Raw genomic sequence first — 17095 nt, forward strand, 5'->3', positions numbered from 1 at the left:
TTTTATGAAATTCAATCCCCTCAGTGACAATTAAACAGTGCAGTGATACCTATTAATTGGTGACACACTTTATTGAAAGAAGAAGAGAGGTAAGCACAGAGCTTAAACACAATGTCGATGACATAATTTCTGAAATGACACTACAGTTTCTGCATACGAATTGCTGCCTTTATATATAAAAGTGATTAAATGGCATTCAACTTAAACCCCCGTTTCAATGTAAGAAAACAATATTGTACCTATGGCTACATGAATTTGGCAGTCGAACGTTTTTACTTATAGGTACAAATTTGACTGACAAATAACAATTTGCAAATCATAGACTAATAGAATATTTTATTTAAAAAATAAGGTAATGTAATGTAACTTTGTGAAAAGTTGTGTATACAGAACCTCATTTTATAATTCTGTCGGCCAATTCATCATGCGAGTACGCTGAGGGTCGATCTAACGTGGAATTATACTTTGTATAATCTTTGCTTGACCGACCACAGACTTTTTCATTGAAATTTCCAGCAGAACAGAATAAAACAGATTTTCATGATCTTTTTTGACACCGAAAAATACAGAGAATTTCCGGTAAATGTGTATAACCCGGTTCCCGGTAGCAGTTGTTACTCCAAGAGAAAGTGGCATTCATGGTAAAACTCATTGCACTTTTTTTCTGCAAAATCCATAACGGCGGATTTTCTAGCGTCCAAATGACCTTTCTGTCGGCATTGGATTATCATATCTATTAAGACCTGGCAGTTTGTCCAAATCCAGGTGTAAAATAGTGAACAATATTACAAAAAAGGGTTTTCACCAGCCGCAGTCAGCGTTGAAAGCCTATTTTACTCGTACAGACGGACGACCGCACTTCAATTAAGCAGACATGAACGTTTTTGTAACATGATGTTGTTTTTTCTCAGAGAAAATGCCAAATATTATAGCATTTAAGGCTATTTGGGCTTTCATCTTTTGTCCAATGTGTTCTTAACCGCTCTTGAATACGCACCGAGATGGTACATCGGTTTAAACCGTTTCTACTCTTTAGCTGGTGCCTAGGAAAAGCGGATAGCCCTCCAACTCAGTTGTTATTGCTGTAACCATTCCGATAGCATATGACTGATTAGCCTTAAACTTGTTTATGAGTTAAACGATACATTTCCAAAATGCCCATTCCCCCGTTTATTGGCCAGGTTTTAGAACCCGCTCTTGAACCTTTTCTGCACGATCCGGGTGTTCACGACTTTTAGCAATCTACCATTCGAAGCATCTTGTAAGACCATACTTTAGCCCATTTAATTCGTGTGCTTATCCCTCAAATTGGCCATAAAAAGTTAAAACCGTTATCGGGACTTTGCCGTGTATGTCAATTATACCGACACAAGACGTAAAAAACACCTTTTTCTCAATATTTTAAAGCGGCGGCACCTGAGATGACACGGATCAAGAGTGTGCGTCCGTCCACAAGTCTTGAGATCAAAATGGCCATATTTGAACAGTGCAAACCTTATAGGTGAACACATTTCCAACCAGCAGAATTTAGTTAGTACAAAATATACACTTGGATCGAAGTCTGATTTTTTTTTTAACGTGGGATATTTAACATAAATATGGAAGTTGGTCAAGGTCACGAATGTTGTCATGGTCAAGTTATATTGACCTTCAAGCATGACCACAGCCATTACTTTATCTGATCGAGGGTCTAGTTTAATAAAAAAGGAGTTAGTCAAATATGACAAATCTACCACAAAGCGGGAAGTTTACTCGGATCGAAGTGATTTGCGTGACTTTAAGGGTCGAGAAACCCTAGATCTACCTCCCTATGGTAAGTTTCAAAACAATCTCTCGAGGGACCAGACTGATCAAAACGGACATTGGGATATCAATTTTCAGAATTTGTACCTTGCTAAAATCATATGTAGCTGAGAGGCCTGTTGTAAGTTTTTCGGTATCGGAAGTAGAGGATTACCTTATATGGAAAATGCTTAAAATAGCACATGACGTATTGCAAAGGTTACGATCTACGCACACTTCTGGAGAAATGACCCGGAAACTGATGCTTTCTGTCACGGAAAGCTCACGAGAGAGATTCGATTCGAATTTCTTGAGATTGAAACTGAGATTTAAGCTTGCTTAGATATCATCGCTGACCAAACTTTAAATCAAAATACTACTCGCGCCTTTTTTTTGAATATAATTGTGACTGAATTAAGTTCCTAGAATTATTTATCGCGTTTTCGCTTGTATTGTGAATCGTCATTTGATTTCGCGACTTTATTTTTAAAAAAACCCAGCAGTATTTGTCTATATTTTCTTTTCTGTCGAGATGCACATCCAGGTCGAGGAGCGTGTGTTTTCTTCCATTGCAGATTCAAGTGGATGTCTTGGTAGTGCGCTTGTGGCAGGTGATTCCAACGTACATCGTATCCAAGCAGCGATTCAAAATTGGTCCACTATTCGATGCCTCCCAGTATCAGGTACACACATTTTTAAAAGGCAAATGGATGTTATTTAAATGATTATGGCGAACTATTTTGCTTCAATATTGCATAAAGATGTTAGTGAATGTATTATGACCCAAATAATCTGCCACAATATTCAACTTATAGTCTCCTTCAGTTTTGCAGACGACATATTTCATCAACCCGAAGACCTTAGCCTTATAGTATCCAATTTGCCCTGGTATATTTGATGGTTATTACTGTAAACACTATGTTATGCACCAGTAAATTGTAACCCCCCCCCCCCCCCCCCCAGGTCCGGGGGAATACCAGGGATAGCCGGTGAAAAGGGCCATGTTTCTACTTTCCAGGTGGCCCCACAGGGCCGGGTGACTGCGGTGTTTTTGTCATAGCGCCAAATTAAGCCGAGATTGGGCTTCATGTAGAGTCTCTGAGGTGCGAGGGCATTTGGCCGGGGTTTAACCATCAGTTCGTTCCCGCAGGGCAGGGATTTTACCCGGGGTTGGCTGGACCGAAAGTCAAAGTCCCGGCTATTCCCCTGACCCTGGGGGCCAAGGTTACAATATTGACTGGTGAATTAGCGTAGCACTATTATCTCAAGGGTATTCTGTGAGGAAAAGTGTGTCCATGCAGTGTTGGCTTTCAACCCAGAACTGCTCGAACCAACTGAGCTTTCCGGACATGAAGGATTTCGTATCCAAACACTCTCTAATTTTCCCCATATTTACATTTAAGGGTGATTCTGGCACTCGGTTCTTTCTTTTCTGACACCAATAAAGACATCCGTGGAGGTAGTGAAAGTACCCAGTGTGGTGGCTGGACACATGAATACCAGAACAATAGCACAGCCCTCTAACCAATTGGCTAGCTGGGCAGCTGGTTTTTACACATGCACACACACGCATATACACATGCTTCATGCCTTCCACCAATAACCTTTTAGGCTGATCCAGAGATTCTTGCATTTTACTTTTGATATATCCGTATATAAGTAGTCCTGCGAGAAAGAGTGCATCCTGTGTGTGGCTTGAACCCATGATTTGATTGCACTAGCATGGCATTCCAGTGATTAATTTTGTGCAAAGGCTTCTCAAGGCTGTTTCACTGGACCATAAATTTTATTTTTCCCAAATTTTTTTGTCCAATTTCATATTTGCAAATTATGTTGATTTATACAAATTGCAGTGAATTTTAAAAAAAATCTTGACATGACAAACTTGTTCACAGCATAATGTTTGCATAAAGAAGTGATAACATGTCTATTTACCATTACCCACACACTGTTTACTCCACTCCGCCATTTATTTTGTAGCTTGTTCTTGCTCACACATTTTACACTCCTTGGCCCCAATTAACCTATAAGCTGATTCTGGCATTTTTACCTTTTATTGACACAAGTAAGGAAAACAATTTGGAGGAAATATTGTTTGTTTGAATAATAGCCTTCTTTTGGACTCAAACCCATGGCGGCAGGAACATTAGCACAGTTCTCTAACCTATTGAGCTGGGCTGGTGGTTCTTACCCACACAAGGTACAGATACATGTAGGCCAATATATTGCTAGAAGTAAAAATGTCATATATTGCCTTGTTTCTCAGCCATTTCATCTAAAGGTCCCTGTTAGCTCAAAGTACTTGTTAAAGTGATTGGTGTATACAAAATGTTTTTCTTAAGTTTCTAGTTAAAGACCTTCTTTCTTTTCACTTTTCCTGTTTAAACATCCCACATATCAGTCAAGCTAAACTGAATAAATTTTTACGTATATGGACAAACAAGAACTCCACACGACCACTTTTTAAACAGTGTATTATGTGAAAAGAAAAGGAAAAATGTTTTTTTATTTAATACCAATTAAATTCCATGCGCCAATCATATCACAAGATATGGTACTGCATATTCCATTCCATATTAATTATTGAATCAAATGTTTCTTGATTGATTTGAACCATCCAATACCAAAATAATATTATTAATACATCAGTCAATTGTAACCACGCCCCCCCCCCAAGAAATGGTCCTTACCGGGGTTAGGGTTAGCAGTTTGTCCCCACAGGGCTGGGGTTAAACCTGGGATTTGCTGGACCGAGAGTGAAAGTCACCGGTATTCTGGACCCGGGGGGGGGGCGGGGGTCGTGGTTAAAGAAAACATAAAAACAAAAGCTACCATTGTTCAGTTTACCTCAATTGTAGGAGCCAAGTTTGTGAATGACAAGAAGGGATTTGTGGCAGTTCTGCAGCTTTCATTGAAGAAGGAGTTTTACCCATGTGTCTATATTCATCTTGGCTCCAATGATGTTCAAGCCAGAGAGGATGTGTTTTATAGGTACACATTAAATATGTTTGATTCTATTACGTACGAAGCAGTCTTTTCAATAAGCTTCGTCAAGGTACCAGTTTTTAAAAACTCCCTTTGGCGTACTCTATTTCAATGACACACATTTTGTCTACTAAGTAACAAAACAATTTATGAAATTTTATTTAATCTCCTTTTCCTCAAGTTTTAATGTTATGAAATATGCCTGATTCAAGAAAGTTATGACAAAGTGTTATTACGACTTTATAATGCTTTATTTGAAGAAGTCACTACTTGTTTGCCTTGGCTTTATTAATAGTCTAATAATGTATGTTTATTTCAAAGGAGAGTCACTGAGGTATGTGATAGTATCCACGAGACGAGTCCGGAAACTGAGATTGTTTTATGTTCTATTCTGCCACGAAAAAAGAATGACAGACGAGTATCTTCAACATTAGCGAGAGTCTTCAACAGATGGATCCAGAATGCTAACACCATGCTAATGGACATTTCAGAGGCCATCCCATACATCAGATTCCTTGGATATGGAGCTCAGGTATAAATCAACAAAATAAGTTTATGCAATACAGAAATAAAAGTTGTAGATATTTGGCAAATTTAAGATGATCCTTATTTATATAGACAGGTAGAAATATGTAACTGTAATGCATTTTTATGCCTTTGTGGATATGGGTTGTCATAATGATATTGTTTATTTCATTGGTATACATATATCATTATTATAAGTCACGTGACCTGCCCATGTTAATTTCTCATATTCCCATCATGGGCAATTTCGTACTGTCACACACTGACAGTATCGTTTTGACCGGTTGACATGATACTGTCACATAGCACGCACGTCTTAAAACAGGCATTTTTTGGTTTCCCAAGTCTGAGGTGGTAAGCGCTTATTAAAATGTATTGTGAATCTGGTTACAACCGGTGTTTGCCTTATTTCTAAACAACATTTGCAACAAAATGACAGCTAAAGTAAACAAACAATAATTACAGAATAAATTGATTAAACTTGAAAGTTGTGTTATTGTAAAAATCTTATATATCATGTATATAAATGTAACTGTGTTCGGTATAATAAAATAAATATTGCATGGCTTCCAGTGTGACAGTACATATTGTCAACATTCGGGTAAATACTGTTACCCTCGGCTTCTCCTCGGTAACAGTATTTCCCTCATGTTAACAATATGTACTGTCACACTGGAAGGCATGCAATATTTATATAATATTCACCAACTTTTTCAAAAACAGTATATGAGCAATATCATTATTTTTGTTTCTGTATCTCCGTTAACAAGATAGTATATTGAAAAGCAAAGATGAAGACTTAATATTCCAATGATTGAAAAGTTTGTTAAACCATGCATTCTGTTTTTATATACAATTAAGGAATGTGCTGATGTGTTGGGTCGTGATGGACTTCATCTGAGTCGTGTTGGTGGTAGACATTGTAGTCAGGTGATTGAGGAGGATGTGTATTCCTGGAGTGAAATAGCCTATCAGCAGGATGTACATTGGAATGAAGACATACGCCAACCACATTCAGCAGAGATTGATGCATCAAGCTTTGACCAGTGGTATTTGTTTCAAATATATTACAATTCAGCTGAGTTAATTAGTTTTTTGCCTGTGTAAAATATCCGAATATTGTCATTACCTCAGTGTTGTTTAAGGGTATAAGATGAACATGTCGTGTTGATGAATTAACATGAAATATTTTACAATGATAAGAATTATATTAAATGTTGGCATTGTTCGATACTGTCTCACTTAATTGCTTGTTGTATGATGCAAGGTTAAGTATGACTCTTGTTCGGTTTGTAATATGTTAGTCAGTTAAAAGAAGGATGTCCATTTAATTATAGTTCATATGGTGTTCCTAACTCCCTACGTCTGAGATATTAAAAACAATATTTTCCTGGTGCCTTATTTTTAGCTCTGACTATTTTCAAAGCCTGGCAGCTGCTGTTGAACCAGTCAGTGACCAGAATGTCCAGGCCAGCAAGCAGCCTCTGTACTCGGAAATAGTCCGTTTGGTAAATACAACACTTGCTCTAAATGGATGTCATTTGCTAGATGAATAGTTATAATTTATCAAAAGCATTGAATTCTCTGATAAGATGCTTGTGTTGGTTGTAGATATAGGATGTTCATTCATAAGTTACCATTAACAGGTAATTCAAACAATTATGAACCTTTTCTAATTTGATATTCGTAACATTTGGTCAGTCATCAAGTTAGTCTTTCGGATGAACAAGCCCGAATTCATGTATAAATGCTTGGCATTTGATTTTTTAACAAGCCCTGCAGTATAAAACCAGAAATTGAGGAAGCCAAAACACATTTTACCAGTGCAGGGATGGGGCTTGTGCTAATATATATTTTATCTATTTTGTGTCGAAAGTAAATTAACACTTATTTACTAAGGCAAAAGTGGTCAATGTCAAGTGTTTTAACCTTAGCATGGAAGAATCAAATATGTTGTGTGTTTTTTGCCTTAATTCCTATTTTGTACCACTGTTCTTTTTATTTTGAAAATGCCTCTATTCAGAGGAGATAACAAAGGTTATTCTTAATTATAGTGACTTCATAAAACAGATGAACTGAACTTCATATTATGAGGAAAAGGAACATTTGTTTTATTCTTACAGCCAGCAGCTGAAGTTCCAGATGTTACCTCAGTGCAGCATAATGTGAAGTTACCAAGGCGCAATGTATTGAAGGTCTCTGTTATGTTTGTTTTGTACTTAAAATATATATTATAACATAATTATTTAATAAATATAGGTAATAGTGCAAAAAAAACTTATGTCAATCTGAGATTCCTGTGCTGGTGTTCTTTTTGAAAGCCTGTTAAGCTGTTTCAGATGGGCAATGCAACAATTTTAATAAAATTTAATGAGCATTTACATAACTAAACTTAAATACATTCATTGATGAAAACATTTAAAGCATGTCTGTTTCTTGTCTACCTTTGGTAGGGACAAGGGTTAAACAACCTGAAACCGCAATTAATACAATTTTCACTAAGTATAGAACATATTACCCAGATTTAAATGCGGTTCAATGTGAGGTTTTAGAAATTCCTGCACTAGAGAGGCCATCTAAGAAGAGGAAAAGCACAGCCTCTGTGAAGGTGACAAAAGATGTGGAGCCATTGAGTGTTATGCAGGAATCAAAAAAATCTATGTATGAACAATTTTCTATTGATTTAATAGAGGATGGAAAGATATATATTCAGGTAGCTGAGGAAGACACCATGATATGTTGTATGAATGATTATAATGATTCTGGTTCTTTAAGAAAAGAAGTGTATGTTTATACCACTTGGCTAAAGCAAGAATCTGGAGACTACTTCCATTGTACCTGCAGTATATATAGAACTTTATTTGATATAGCTCATAGCCAAACTCTAAATTATTCAAACAGGAATAGCTGCATGCACTGTACATTCCTTAAGTGTATTGTTCTTCCAAATCTACAGATAGATGAAAGGGCTACAGAAACCAAAACCCGTAAATTTGTTCAGGAGGGAAAGCAGTGTGCTGGCAAGGATTTGATTGAATTAAGTGACTTTAATGGTACACGGAAATTTTCAGTTTTGGCAGAAGGAGAGACTAAACCTGTTTTTTTATCACTGAGTCACAACAAGGCCAAAGCAAATTATACTGTGACCTGTCACAATGGCGAGTGTCAATCAAAGAAGGGACACAAACGATATTTAAATAACTTGAATTCTTCCAATCTTTGCAGACATTTATTTGTGCTGAAACATAATCCAGAATCCTGGATTGATTTGCATGAAAGAAATGCCACTAATGAAACTTTTTTAGATGACCAACTACTAGATGATGAAACAAATGATGATGCTGGTGATGGTGATCCTGTTGATACTAATGACAATTTTGATCCTGAAACAGGTCTATGGAAGTATAAGTGTGAGAGCAGCCATCCAGCAGCAGCTAGAGAGAGTGATATGTTGAGGCGTAACATCATCAAACGTGACGGATGGAATGATTTGACCTTGAGTAGGCAGGCTGATGGTTCATTGAAGGGTCCCAATTTCTATCCAGATATGCCAGACAATACATGCTGCTGTGGATCTGGATGGTTGAAGCGAGATGATGATCCAGATTACTCTGAAAACGGGAAATTGATTCCTTTAGGTCGAGTTCTTACAGTTTACACACAGTTTGCGCCTGTGCAGTGTGATGTTTACAAAAGAGTCTGTTACAACCCGATAGACGACAGTCGCTGTGAACTTGCATGGAATGAAGGCCAGAGTGAATCAATTCATGTTTTTAGTAGTAAAACAGCTGCAGGTGACGAAATAGGATGGGAGTTTACATCATCAGTAATGAAAACTGGTTGCACTTTTTCAGCATACTGTCAGATGAAGGATGAACTTTACAGAACTCGTGACCCAAAGGCCAAGTTTATGGATGCAACAGTTTTTTTAAAATGGTGGTTTAGTTGGGCAGCTAATATGAACATTGATTTCAGACAACCATGTGACATTTGTAGGTATGAGCCTAATAGACTGTGCTGTGATGGAACCAGAGTAGGCGTAGGTTTCCGTCATTCAAATTTCACAGAAATAAGTAAACCTGATAGTTCTTTACAGACACAGCAAACATTGCATCGACGGATGGACAGATGTTACCTGAAGAATAAGCCTGGAGTTGAAAAGAGACAGATGATCGCTTATCGTGAAGCATTGGATAATATAGCCCGAACTACAGTTGCAGAATTTGAACCGTTAGATATTCCAGAAAATAATGATAGAATTAATTTACTTATGCAGGCTCTACCTGAGGAGGCTCATCAATCATTCCAGCGATTTACTCGAGGGATGTCAGAATTTGAAAGAGTAGCTTATGCATCTGTCCTTAAGATGTTGGCTACAACAGCATCTGTGACAAGCATTTTGTCACCAGAATATGCACTTTTCTTGCAGGAATTTCTAACTAATGAAAATCTTTCAGATTTTGAGTTTAACAGACAGATGTATGAGATGAGATCATTTGCTCCAGAAATACGGGACTTGATCGCAGAATCGATGTTGAACAATAACAACATTCTACCTGATGACATTAAACTTTTTCTAGTTCATCTTACTAATGAGTCTCTAAACTTACCAGTTTATGCCCCAGAGGATGCTACTTTTCAATTCGGAACATACAACCCTGAGAAGCTGGGCCGGGCTTATTACTTCAATGAACATGGTGTTAAACTGAGGAATGTACGCAAATTTCAGATAGATGAGGACCGAGCAGGCAGAAACAATGACCATGATGATGAAGCTATGGACTTTGAGCGATGCAGAAAGATTTACTCAAAAATACAACAATCAGCACCCGGCACATCTAACTTGTTTCTTTGGTTTTGTCCAGATCACGGTCATTGCTATGGATTCCACATGACAGTGGCTGAAGGCAGAAAAGATCCATCAGCTTCATTATACTCTCATCTAGCCAAACCTCCACAAGCAGTGTTTTATGACTTTGCCTGTAACTTACAGGAATATTGCCTCAACAGAGAGAGTGGGTACTACAAGAATGTTAGATTTTTTCACGATATTTTTCATGGTTATTCACACAAATGCTCTACTTCTTTTAGAAGCTCTCGACTTCAAGGATTTGAAAGTGTGAACTCAGAAATCTGCGAACAGTTCAACAGCTTCATCCAGATTCTGAAGAAATCAGCAAGACAAATGACACAATCTCATTTCTGTTTCTATCTTCAGTTCTTTATTCATGAGTGGAACAGGAGAAAAAGAGTTGCTTACAAGAGGAAAATCAGCACTGCACTAGCTGGGCTTTTATGAAATGTATAACAACTTTGATTTTCAGAGAGCTGTGCATCATAAAATGATCAAATGAACTATGTTTAATTTATATTTCATTCACTTCTTATATATATTTGTTTGACTTTCTCATTTGCGTATACTTTTGACTAGTAATTATCACTGCATCTGCAATTGTTTTCGGTTTCTGCTGTGTTTGTTAGTATGTTTCAGTTTGAGCGAACAGACTCCAACTTTGGCTTCCAGCTTTGCTGTTGAGAAAGGTCAACAAGTTCCACCAGAAGTTCCACCAGAAATACATCACGTCTTTAATGTATGTTAATAATTATTTACATGGTTGTAAACTAAAAGTTCAAAGCATAAATATCTTATATATATAATTACATAAAGAAAAATGTTGATTGTTTATAAAGCTATGAATTAATATGTTTGTTATAGAAATTCATATCCCTCTTTCAGGTTTGAGGCAGATTTTCCACAGCGTCTTCATCCAATCTACTTGTGTCGGCATGTGCAACTACTTAATCTGAAGGCTTGGAGGGAATTGTAGCTCAGTGCTTCATCCTTTATGTGGATAAACAAAAGGGAACCAGAAGGATCGATCTAAAGACATTCTTTTCATAAATCTGTTGGTGTCAAACAATATAATTTTGATTGATCAGTCTTCTTAGTGCCTGTAGTGAACAGTATGTATTGTATTATATGTAGTATAATAATCAATTAAGTGTTGATAAATGTCTTACAATTATCGTATAACCCTTTATATCAAGTTTTGTTATTTAATTGTAGAACAGCAAAAGAAACATTTGTGGATTTTAAAAGATAAGGCAGAGGCTATGTTTACACTGTAAATGTTCAACTGGTGAATTCCATTATTTGTTGCAATATCTAGATTTTGATAATGTAAGGAATGATTTCTGATTAAAGTATTACAATAGGAATCCAATCTCTGTTATGCTTAAAGATGCACTTTTACTCCCAAATTAGATATTCCACAGTTTATATGATTGTTTTTTATATAAAAAAATAAGATTCTTATGAAGGATACAGAGTTGAATTTGAAAGAAGGTTGCAGGAAACATAAAGATCATAATCTTTTAGCACTCATAATCTTTTAGCACTCACCAATCATTTAATATTTTTAATTTTAGGAATTAAATACACAGTTACAATATTGTTATCAGGAATCAATATTTTCCATAAATGCATTATTTAGTAAGTAGTTAAAGGTTTATCAGTCGAAATGTATGTTTCATACATGTGTATATTTTGATTTTGAATAAGAGTCACTTGAAAGATTTAGCTAAAAATGTTAGAAGAAGAAACTGAAATTGCCCAATTCTGTACAAATAATTAAGGTCATACATTCGCTTATACACATTTTATCAATGTGGAATGTTAACTTAAATTGTTTCTTAAGTATGATATAACAATCTATATTGCATAAGTAATTGAAGATATTGTTAAATACCACTTGTATGTGTACATGCTGGGTACCCCTTGCACATAATGAAAGCTAGGTATGAATAATATACGATTTTAAAATAATTGCAGTAAAAGACGGCAGTAAACTGAATGGAAGCTGTACACACACTTATAAGTACCTTCACGTGCTGTTTCACAACATCTCATGTAACTACTGAGAACACATGTTTACAGTACATATATTACACTGCTTTATTTGGACTCATTTTATAAAAAAAACCCATTTAATTCCTGTTTTGTTATTATTTGTTATAAATCAAATGCTTGAAGTCATGTTTTATGATCTTATAATAAAATTTTATTACGGGTCTAGTTGTTCGTTGTAGCATTGTTGAGTGAACGTCTCTGATTTTGCCTCATAATTAATGAATTTCACACGAACATGTGTATGGAACCTTCTGTAATGTTTGTGATGTATGAGATTTGCTGTTTGGAGACTTTCAGACGGAATTCTTTCCTTAGAATTAGAATGTACCATTGTTTATTATCGCAATGTCTGTTAACATTGCCAGCAAAGCACAATAGTAGAATATGGAGTCTGCAAAGAAACTGGAGCAAGTAAATGAAATGCTAATTATTACAAACTTTCAGTCGTTTATGGAACAAAATGTAATAAATGCCTCATTGGCCAAAGTCAAAAGCTAATACACAAAAAGGTAAAAGGTAAGCCTGATAGATACTTTTTATTCCTCCATGAAATGAAGAGCAAAACATTGATATATATAATAATGACACATATTATGAATTACATTTAACACAATAATATTCAAACAATACGAGTAAACCAAACATGCATATTATGTACACAAGTAGACAAACAGAATAAAATATCAAGTACTCTCGAAAGATAACAAAATTAAGCATTGGTAAGAAATATTTAGATTTAGAGCAGCCCTCTAATCCTAGGTATAATTACACACATGAATGCAAAGCTAGTACGAAAAACGAAATAACTAGGAAAGCAAAGTGTGATTTTACAATATACCTAATTCTGGATCAACTTAATTCAACAAGTTATTGACACAAGCTACATATGATTTTAGCAAGGTACAAATTCTGAAAATTGATATCCCAATGTCCGTTTTGATCAGTCTGGTCCCTCGAGAGATTGTTTTGAAACTTACCATAGGGAGGTAGATCTAGGGTTTCTCGACCCTTAAAGTCACGCAAATCACTTCGATCCGAGTAAACTTCCCGCTTTGTGGTAGATTTGTCATATTTGACTAACTCCTTTTTTATTAAACTAGACCCTCGATCAGATAAAGTAATGGCTGTGGTCATGCTTGAAGGTCAATATAACTTGACCATGACAACATTCGTGACCTTGACCAACTTCCATATTTATGTTAAATATCCCACGTTAAAAAAAAATCAGACTTCGATCCAAGTGTATATTTTGTACTAACTAAATTCTGCTGGTTGGAAATGTGTTCACCTATAAGGTTTGCACTGTTCAAATATGGCCATTTTGATCTCAAGACTTGTGGACGGACGCACACTCTTGATCCGTGTCATCTCAGGTGCCGCCGCTTTAAAATATTGAGAAAAAGGTGTTTTTTACGTCTTGTGTCGGTATAATTGACATACACGGCAAAGTCCCGATAACGGTTTTTAACTTTTATGGCCAATTTGAGGGATAAGCACACGAATTAAATGGGCTAAAGTATGGTCTTACAAGATGCTTCGAATGGTAGATTGCTAAAAGTCGTGAACACCCGGATCGTGCAGAAAAGGTTCAAGAGCGGGTTCTAAAACCTGGCCAATAAACGGGGGAATGGGCATTTTGGAAATGTATCGTTTAACTCATAAACAAGTTTAAGGCTAATCAGTCATATGCTATCGGAATGGTTACAGCAATAACAACTGAGTGAGGGCTATCCGCTTTTCCTAGGCACCAGCTAAAGAGTAGAAACGGTTTAAACCGATGTACCATCTCGGTGCGTATTCAAGAGCGGTTAAGAACACATTGGACAAAAGATGAAAGCCCAAATAGCCTTAAATGCTATAATATTTGGCATTTTCTCTGAGAAAAAACAACATCATGTTACAAAAACGTTCATGTCTGCTTAATTGAAGTGCGGTCGTCCGTCTGTACGAGTAAAATAGGCTTTCAACGCTGACTGCGGCTGGTGAAAACCCTTTTTTGTAATATTGTTCACTATTTTACACCTGGATTTGGACAAACTGCCAGGTCTTAATAGATATGATAATCCAATGCCGACAGAAAGGTCATTTGGACGCTAGAAAATCCGCCGTTATGGATTTTGCAGAAAAAAAGTGCAATGAGTTTTACCATGAATGCCACTTTCTCTTGGAGTAACAACTGCTACCGGGAACCGGGTTATACACATTTACCGGAAATTCTCTGTATTTTTCGGTGTCAAAAAAGATCATGAAAATCTGTTTTATTCTGTTCTGCTGGAAATTTCAATGAAAAAGTCTGTGGTCGGTCAAGCAAAGATTATACAAAGTATAATTCCACGTTAGATCGACCCTCAGCGTACTCGCATGATGAATTGGCCGACAGAATTATAAAATGAGGTTCTGTATACACAACTTTTCACAAAGTTACATTACATTACCTTATTTTTTAAATAAAATATTCTATTAGTCTATGATTTGCAAATTGTTATTTGTCAGTCAAATTTGTACCTATAAGTAAAAACGTTCGACTGCCAAATTCATGTAGCCATAGGTACAATATTGTTTTCTTACATTGAAACGGGGGTTTAAGTTGAATGCCATTTAATCACTTTTATATATAAAGGCAGCAATTCGTATGCAGAAACTGTAGTGTCATTTCAGAAATTATGTCATCGACATTGTGTTTAAGCTCTGTGCTTACCTCTCTTCTTCTTTCAATAAAGTGTGTCACCAATTAATAGGTATCACTGCACTGTTTAATTGTCACTGAGGGGATTGAATTTCATAAAAATGGAAATATTTTTTTGATATTGTCACTTTCTCAAACAATGAAATATCATATTCAAATGATATTCTCAAAATTCACTTCTTTCACAAGGTGAAACATCATGCAACATGATATTGAAATAAACATTTTTCTTTTACTATATCCACAAAAAGATGGCTATAAAATGACTTAATGTACATTCTATATGAAAGTGATTTTATTAAGGATATTGCACCGATGATATTGTGTCCCAGCCCTGTACATACTAAAGTTCAATATAATGCGAGAACAGGAAAATTTTCGAAAAATTATCTTTTATATGTGCACTGTTTGAGATGATCAGATATCTGTTTTATTTCATGGAAATATCTTTTTAAAGCATTGGAAAGCACTCGCTGTTATATACAATGTAGATATGAAAAAACCTCATGGTATACCTTTTCAGGTTCAGTGGGAATCTAAATATGACTATAAAAATCCCTCAACTACTCAATGATCAGCCAAATTCAAACATACCGTAACATGTTCAGTATTTTATTCAATAATATAACATAGTACATTATAATAATTTTTCACAGGTCTATCTATGGCACAATGATGGTTAATGATTACAGAATAACCTAGAACTTAAAAAGAACATATAAAACAAGTTTGATGCTAAAATCACTAATGTTTCTCTTAAAGCTACACTCTCACAGATTTAATGTTTTTACAACTTAATGAAAGTTTCAAGTTACATAAAACATGAAAATCGATAGGAGATAAATGCAGTACTATAAATAAAATATGTATTAAAAATAATACATATTTTTAATACAAAGACACAAATTAAAGAAAGCAGACTGTCAGGCCATGATAAAGATTTGTGGAGACATAACCTCAAAGGCATACAAAGACATAAGACTGTGAGATGCCTTGTTAGTACATTTCAATGATTAAGAATGGATCATTAGTTCCACTAACTCTGACAGAATTTACTTCATATCATCTAACTACTACATAAAATATCAGAGGTCAAATTCTTAGGCAATACTAGCAAGTGCATACGTGCAAAGACACATAGATCATAATATATCCACATTAAACACATTTTTTAAAGATGCACTCTTACTCCCAAAAAGGTTTACCACTACTAATACTATTGTTTTAATATTGTGAAAAGAATAATGAATGTTGAAAGCAATGGTTCTCATGAAGGATACCGATTTTGATTTGAAAGAAATGTGCATAAAACATGGTGTATCTACCTTATGAGACTATTAAAGTAGATCACAGTAAATCTTTTAGCATTCATCAATCATTAAATATTTTTGCGTTTTCTGTTATTAAATACAGGGTTACAAACTTGCTACCAGTAATAAATATGTTCCATCAATGCATTATTTAGTAAGTAGTTAAAGGTTTATCACTCAAAACATATGTTTGTTATACATATGTATGCATTGATTTTGAATAAGAGTGTCACTTTAACAATTAATTTGATTTAAAAATTACCTGACAAGAATTAGGAGCTTAAGAATATGGAATTTAAAAAAATAATAAAGCAATACTTTTCATAAAATTAAAAGGCAGCAACAACAGTCACAGTATGTTTTAGCATATGCTATTTAAAACAATCTCTCAATATGGTCCAACTCGTACCCTACACATAAAAAGTACAAGTTGTATTTAAAGATAAATTCATGGTAAGTAAACAGCTACAAATTTAAAAGAAGTGACACTCTTATTCAAATTAACATTTTCTGTTTTTTTTTAACAATGTATCTTCTTACATTATGATGTAATATGTGCTTGTCAAAAGCAATAGAAAAATCAATTTAAAAAGTAAACAAGAATCGTGATGTGACAATAATTGTTTTGTTAAGGATTGGCAGAAGAAGTTCAGTTTCAACTGCTGTCTTCTATTTTTATAACAGTGACCTAGATCCTATGCGCCCAAAACACAATCTCATGAAAGTTCTCAATAAACTCTTCCTATATATCAAGTTTGGTCACAGTATATCAACCATAACTTATGGTATTCAGTACCAAAAAGTAATATTTTTTTAGTAACAGTGACATTGACCCTAAGGGGCCCAAGGCATTCGAATGAAAGCTCTCCATTAACTTGTCATATATACCAAGTTTGG

At 35.3% G+C, this 17095-nt stretch overlaps 2 protein-coding genes across 2 annotated transcripts; both read left to right on the forward strand.

Moving 5' to 3' along the window:
- The first annotated feature begins 1918 nt into the window (after nucleotides 1-1918).
- Nucleotides 1919-7758, forward strand: LOC128246105 (uncharacterized). Its single transcript, XM_052964308.1, has 7 exons — nucleotides 1919-2465; nucleotides 4641-4773; nucleotides 5089-5299; nucleotides 6154-6341; nucleotides 6719-6800; nucleotides 7416-7507; nucleotides 7746-7758. Exons 1-7 carry the CDS (start codon nucleotides 2315-2317, stop codon nucleotides 7756-7758), a joined length of 870 nt encoding a protein of 289 aa, XP_052820268.1. The 5' UTR covers nucleotides 1919-2314.
- A 21-nt stretch (nucleotides 7759-7779) lies between these two features.
- LOC128203284 (uncharacterized) lies at nucleotides 7780-12168 on the forward strand. The gene is made up of 2 exons (XM_052904633.1): nucleotides 7780-10883; nucleotides 11030-12168. Exon 1 carries the CDS (start codon nucleotides 7931-7933, stop codon nucleotides 10589-10591), a length of 2661 nt encoding a protein of 886 aa, XP_052760593.1. The 5' UTR covers nucleotides 7780-7930; the 3' UTR covers nucleotides 10592-10883; nucleotides 11030-12168.
- Nucleotides 12169-17095: the final 4927 nt, after the last annotated feature.

The sequence above is a fragment of the Mya arenaria genome, chromosome 9 (assembly GCF_026914265.1).
Source record: "Mya arenaria isolate MELC-2E11 chromosome 9, ASM2691426v1".
Taxonomy (NCBI): Eukaryota; Metazoa; Mollusca; class Bivalvia; order Myida; family Myidae; genus Mya; species Mya arenaria.

Coding starts and splice junctions, on each gene's coding strand:
- LOC128246105 (XM_052964308.1), top strand. CDS start 2,315: ATGCACATCCAGGTCGAGGAGCGTGTGTTTTCTTCCATTGCAGATTCA. Junction 5,300..6,153: donor TCCTTGGATATGGAGCTCAG/GTATAAATCAAC, acceptor TATACAATTAAG/GAATGTGCTGATGTGTTGGG. Junction 6,801..7,415: donor ACTCGGAAATAGTCCGTTTG/GTAAATACAACA, acceptor TTATTCTTACAG/CCAGCAGCTGAAGTTCCAGA.
- LOC128203284 (XM_052904633.1), top strand. CDS start 7,931: ATGCAGGAATCAAAAAAATCTATGTATGAACAATTTTCTATTGATTTA.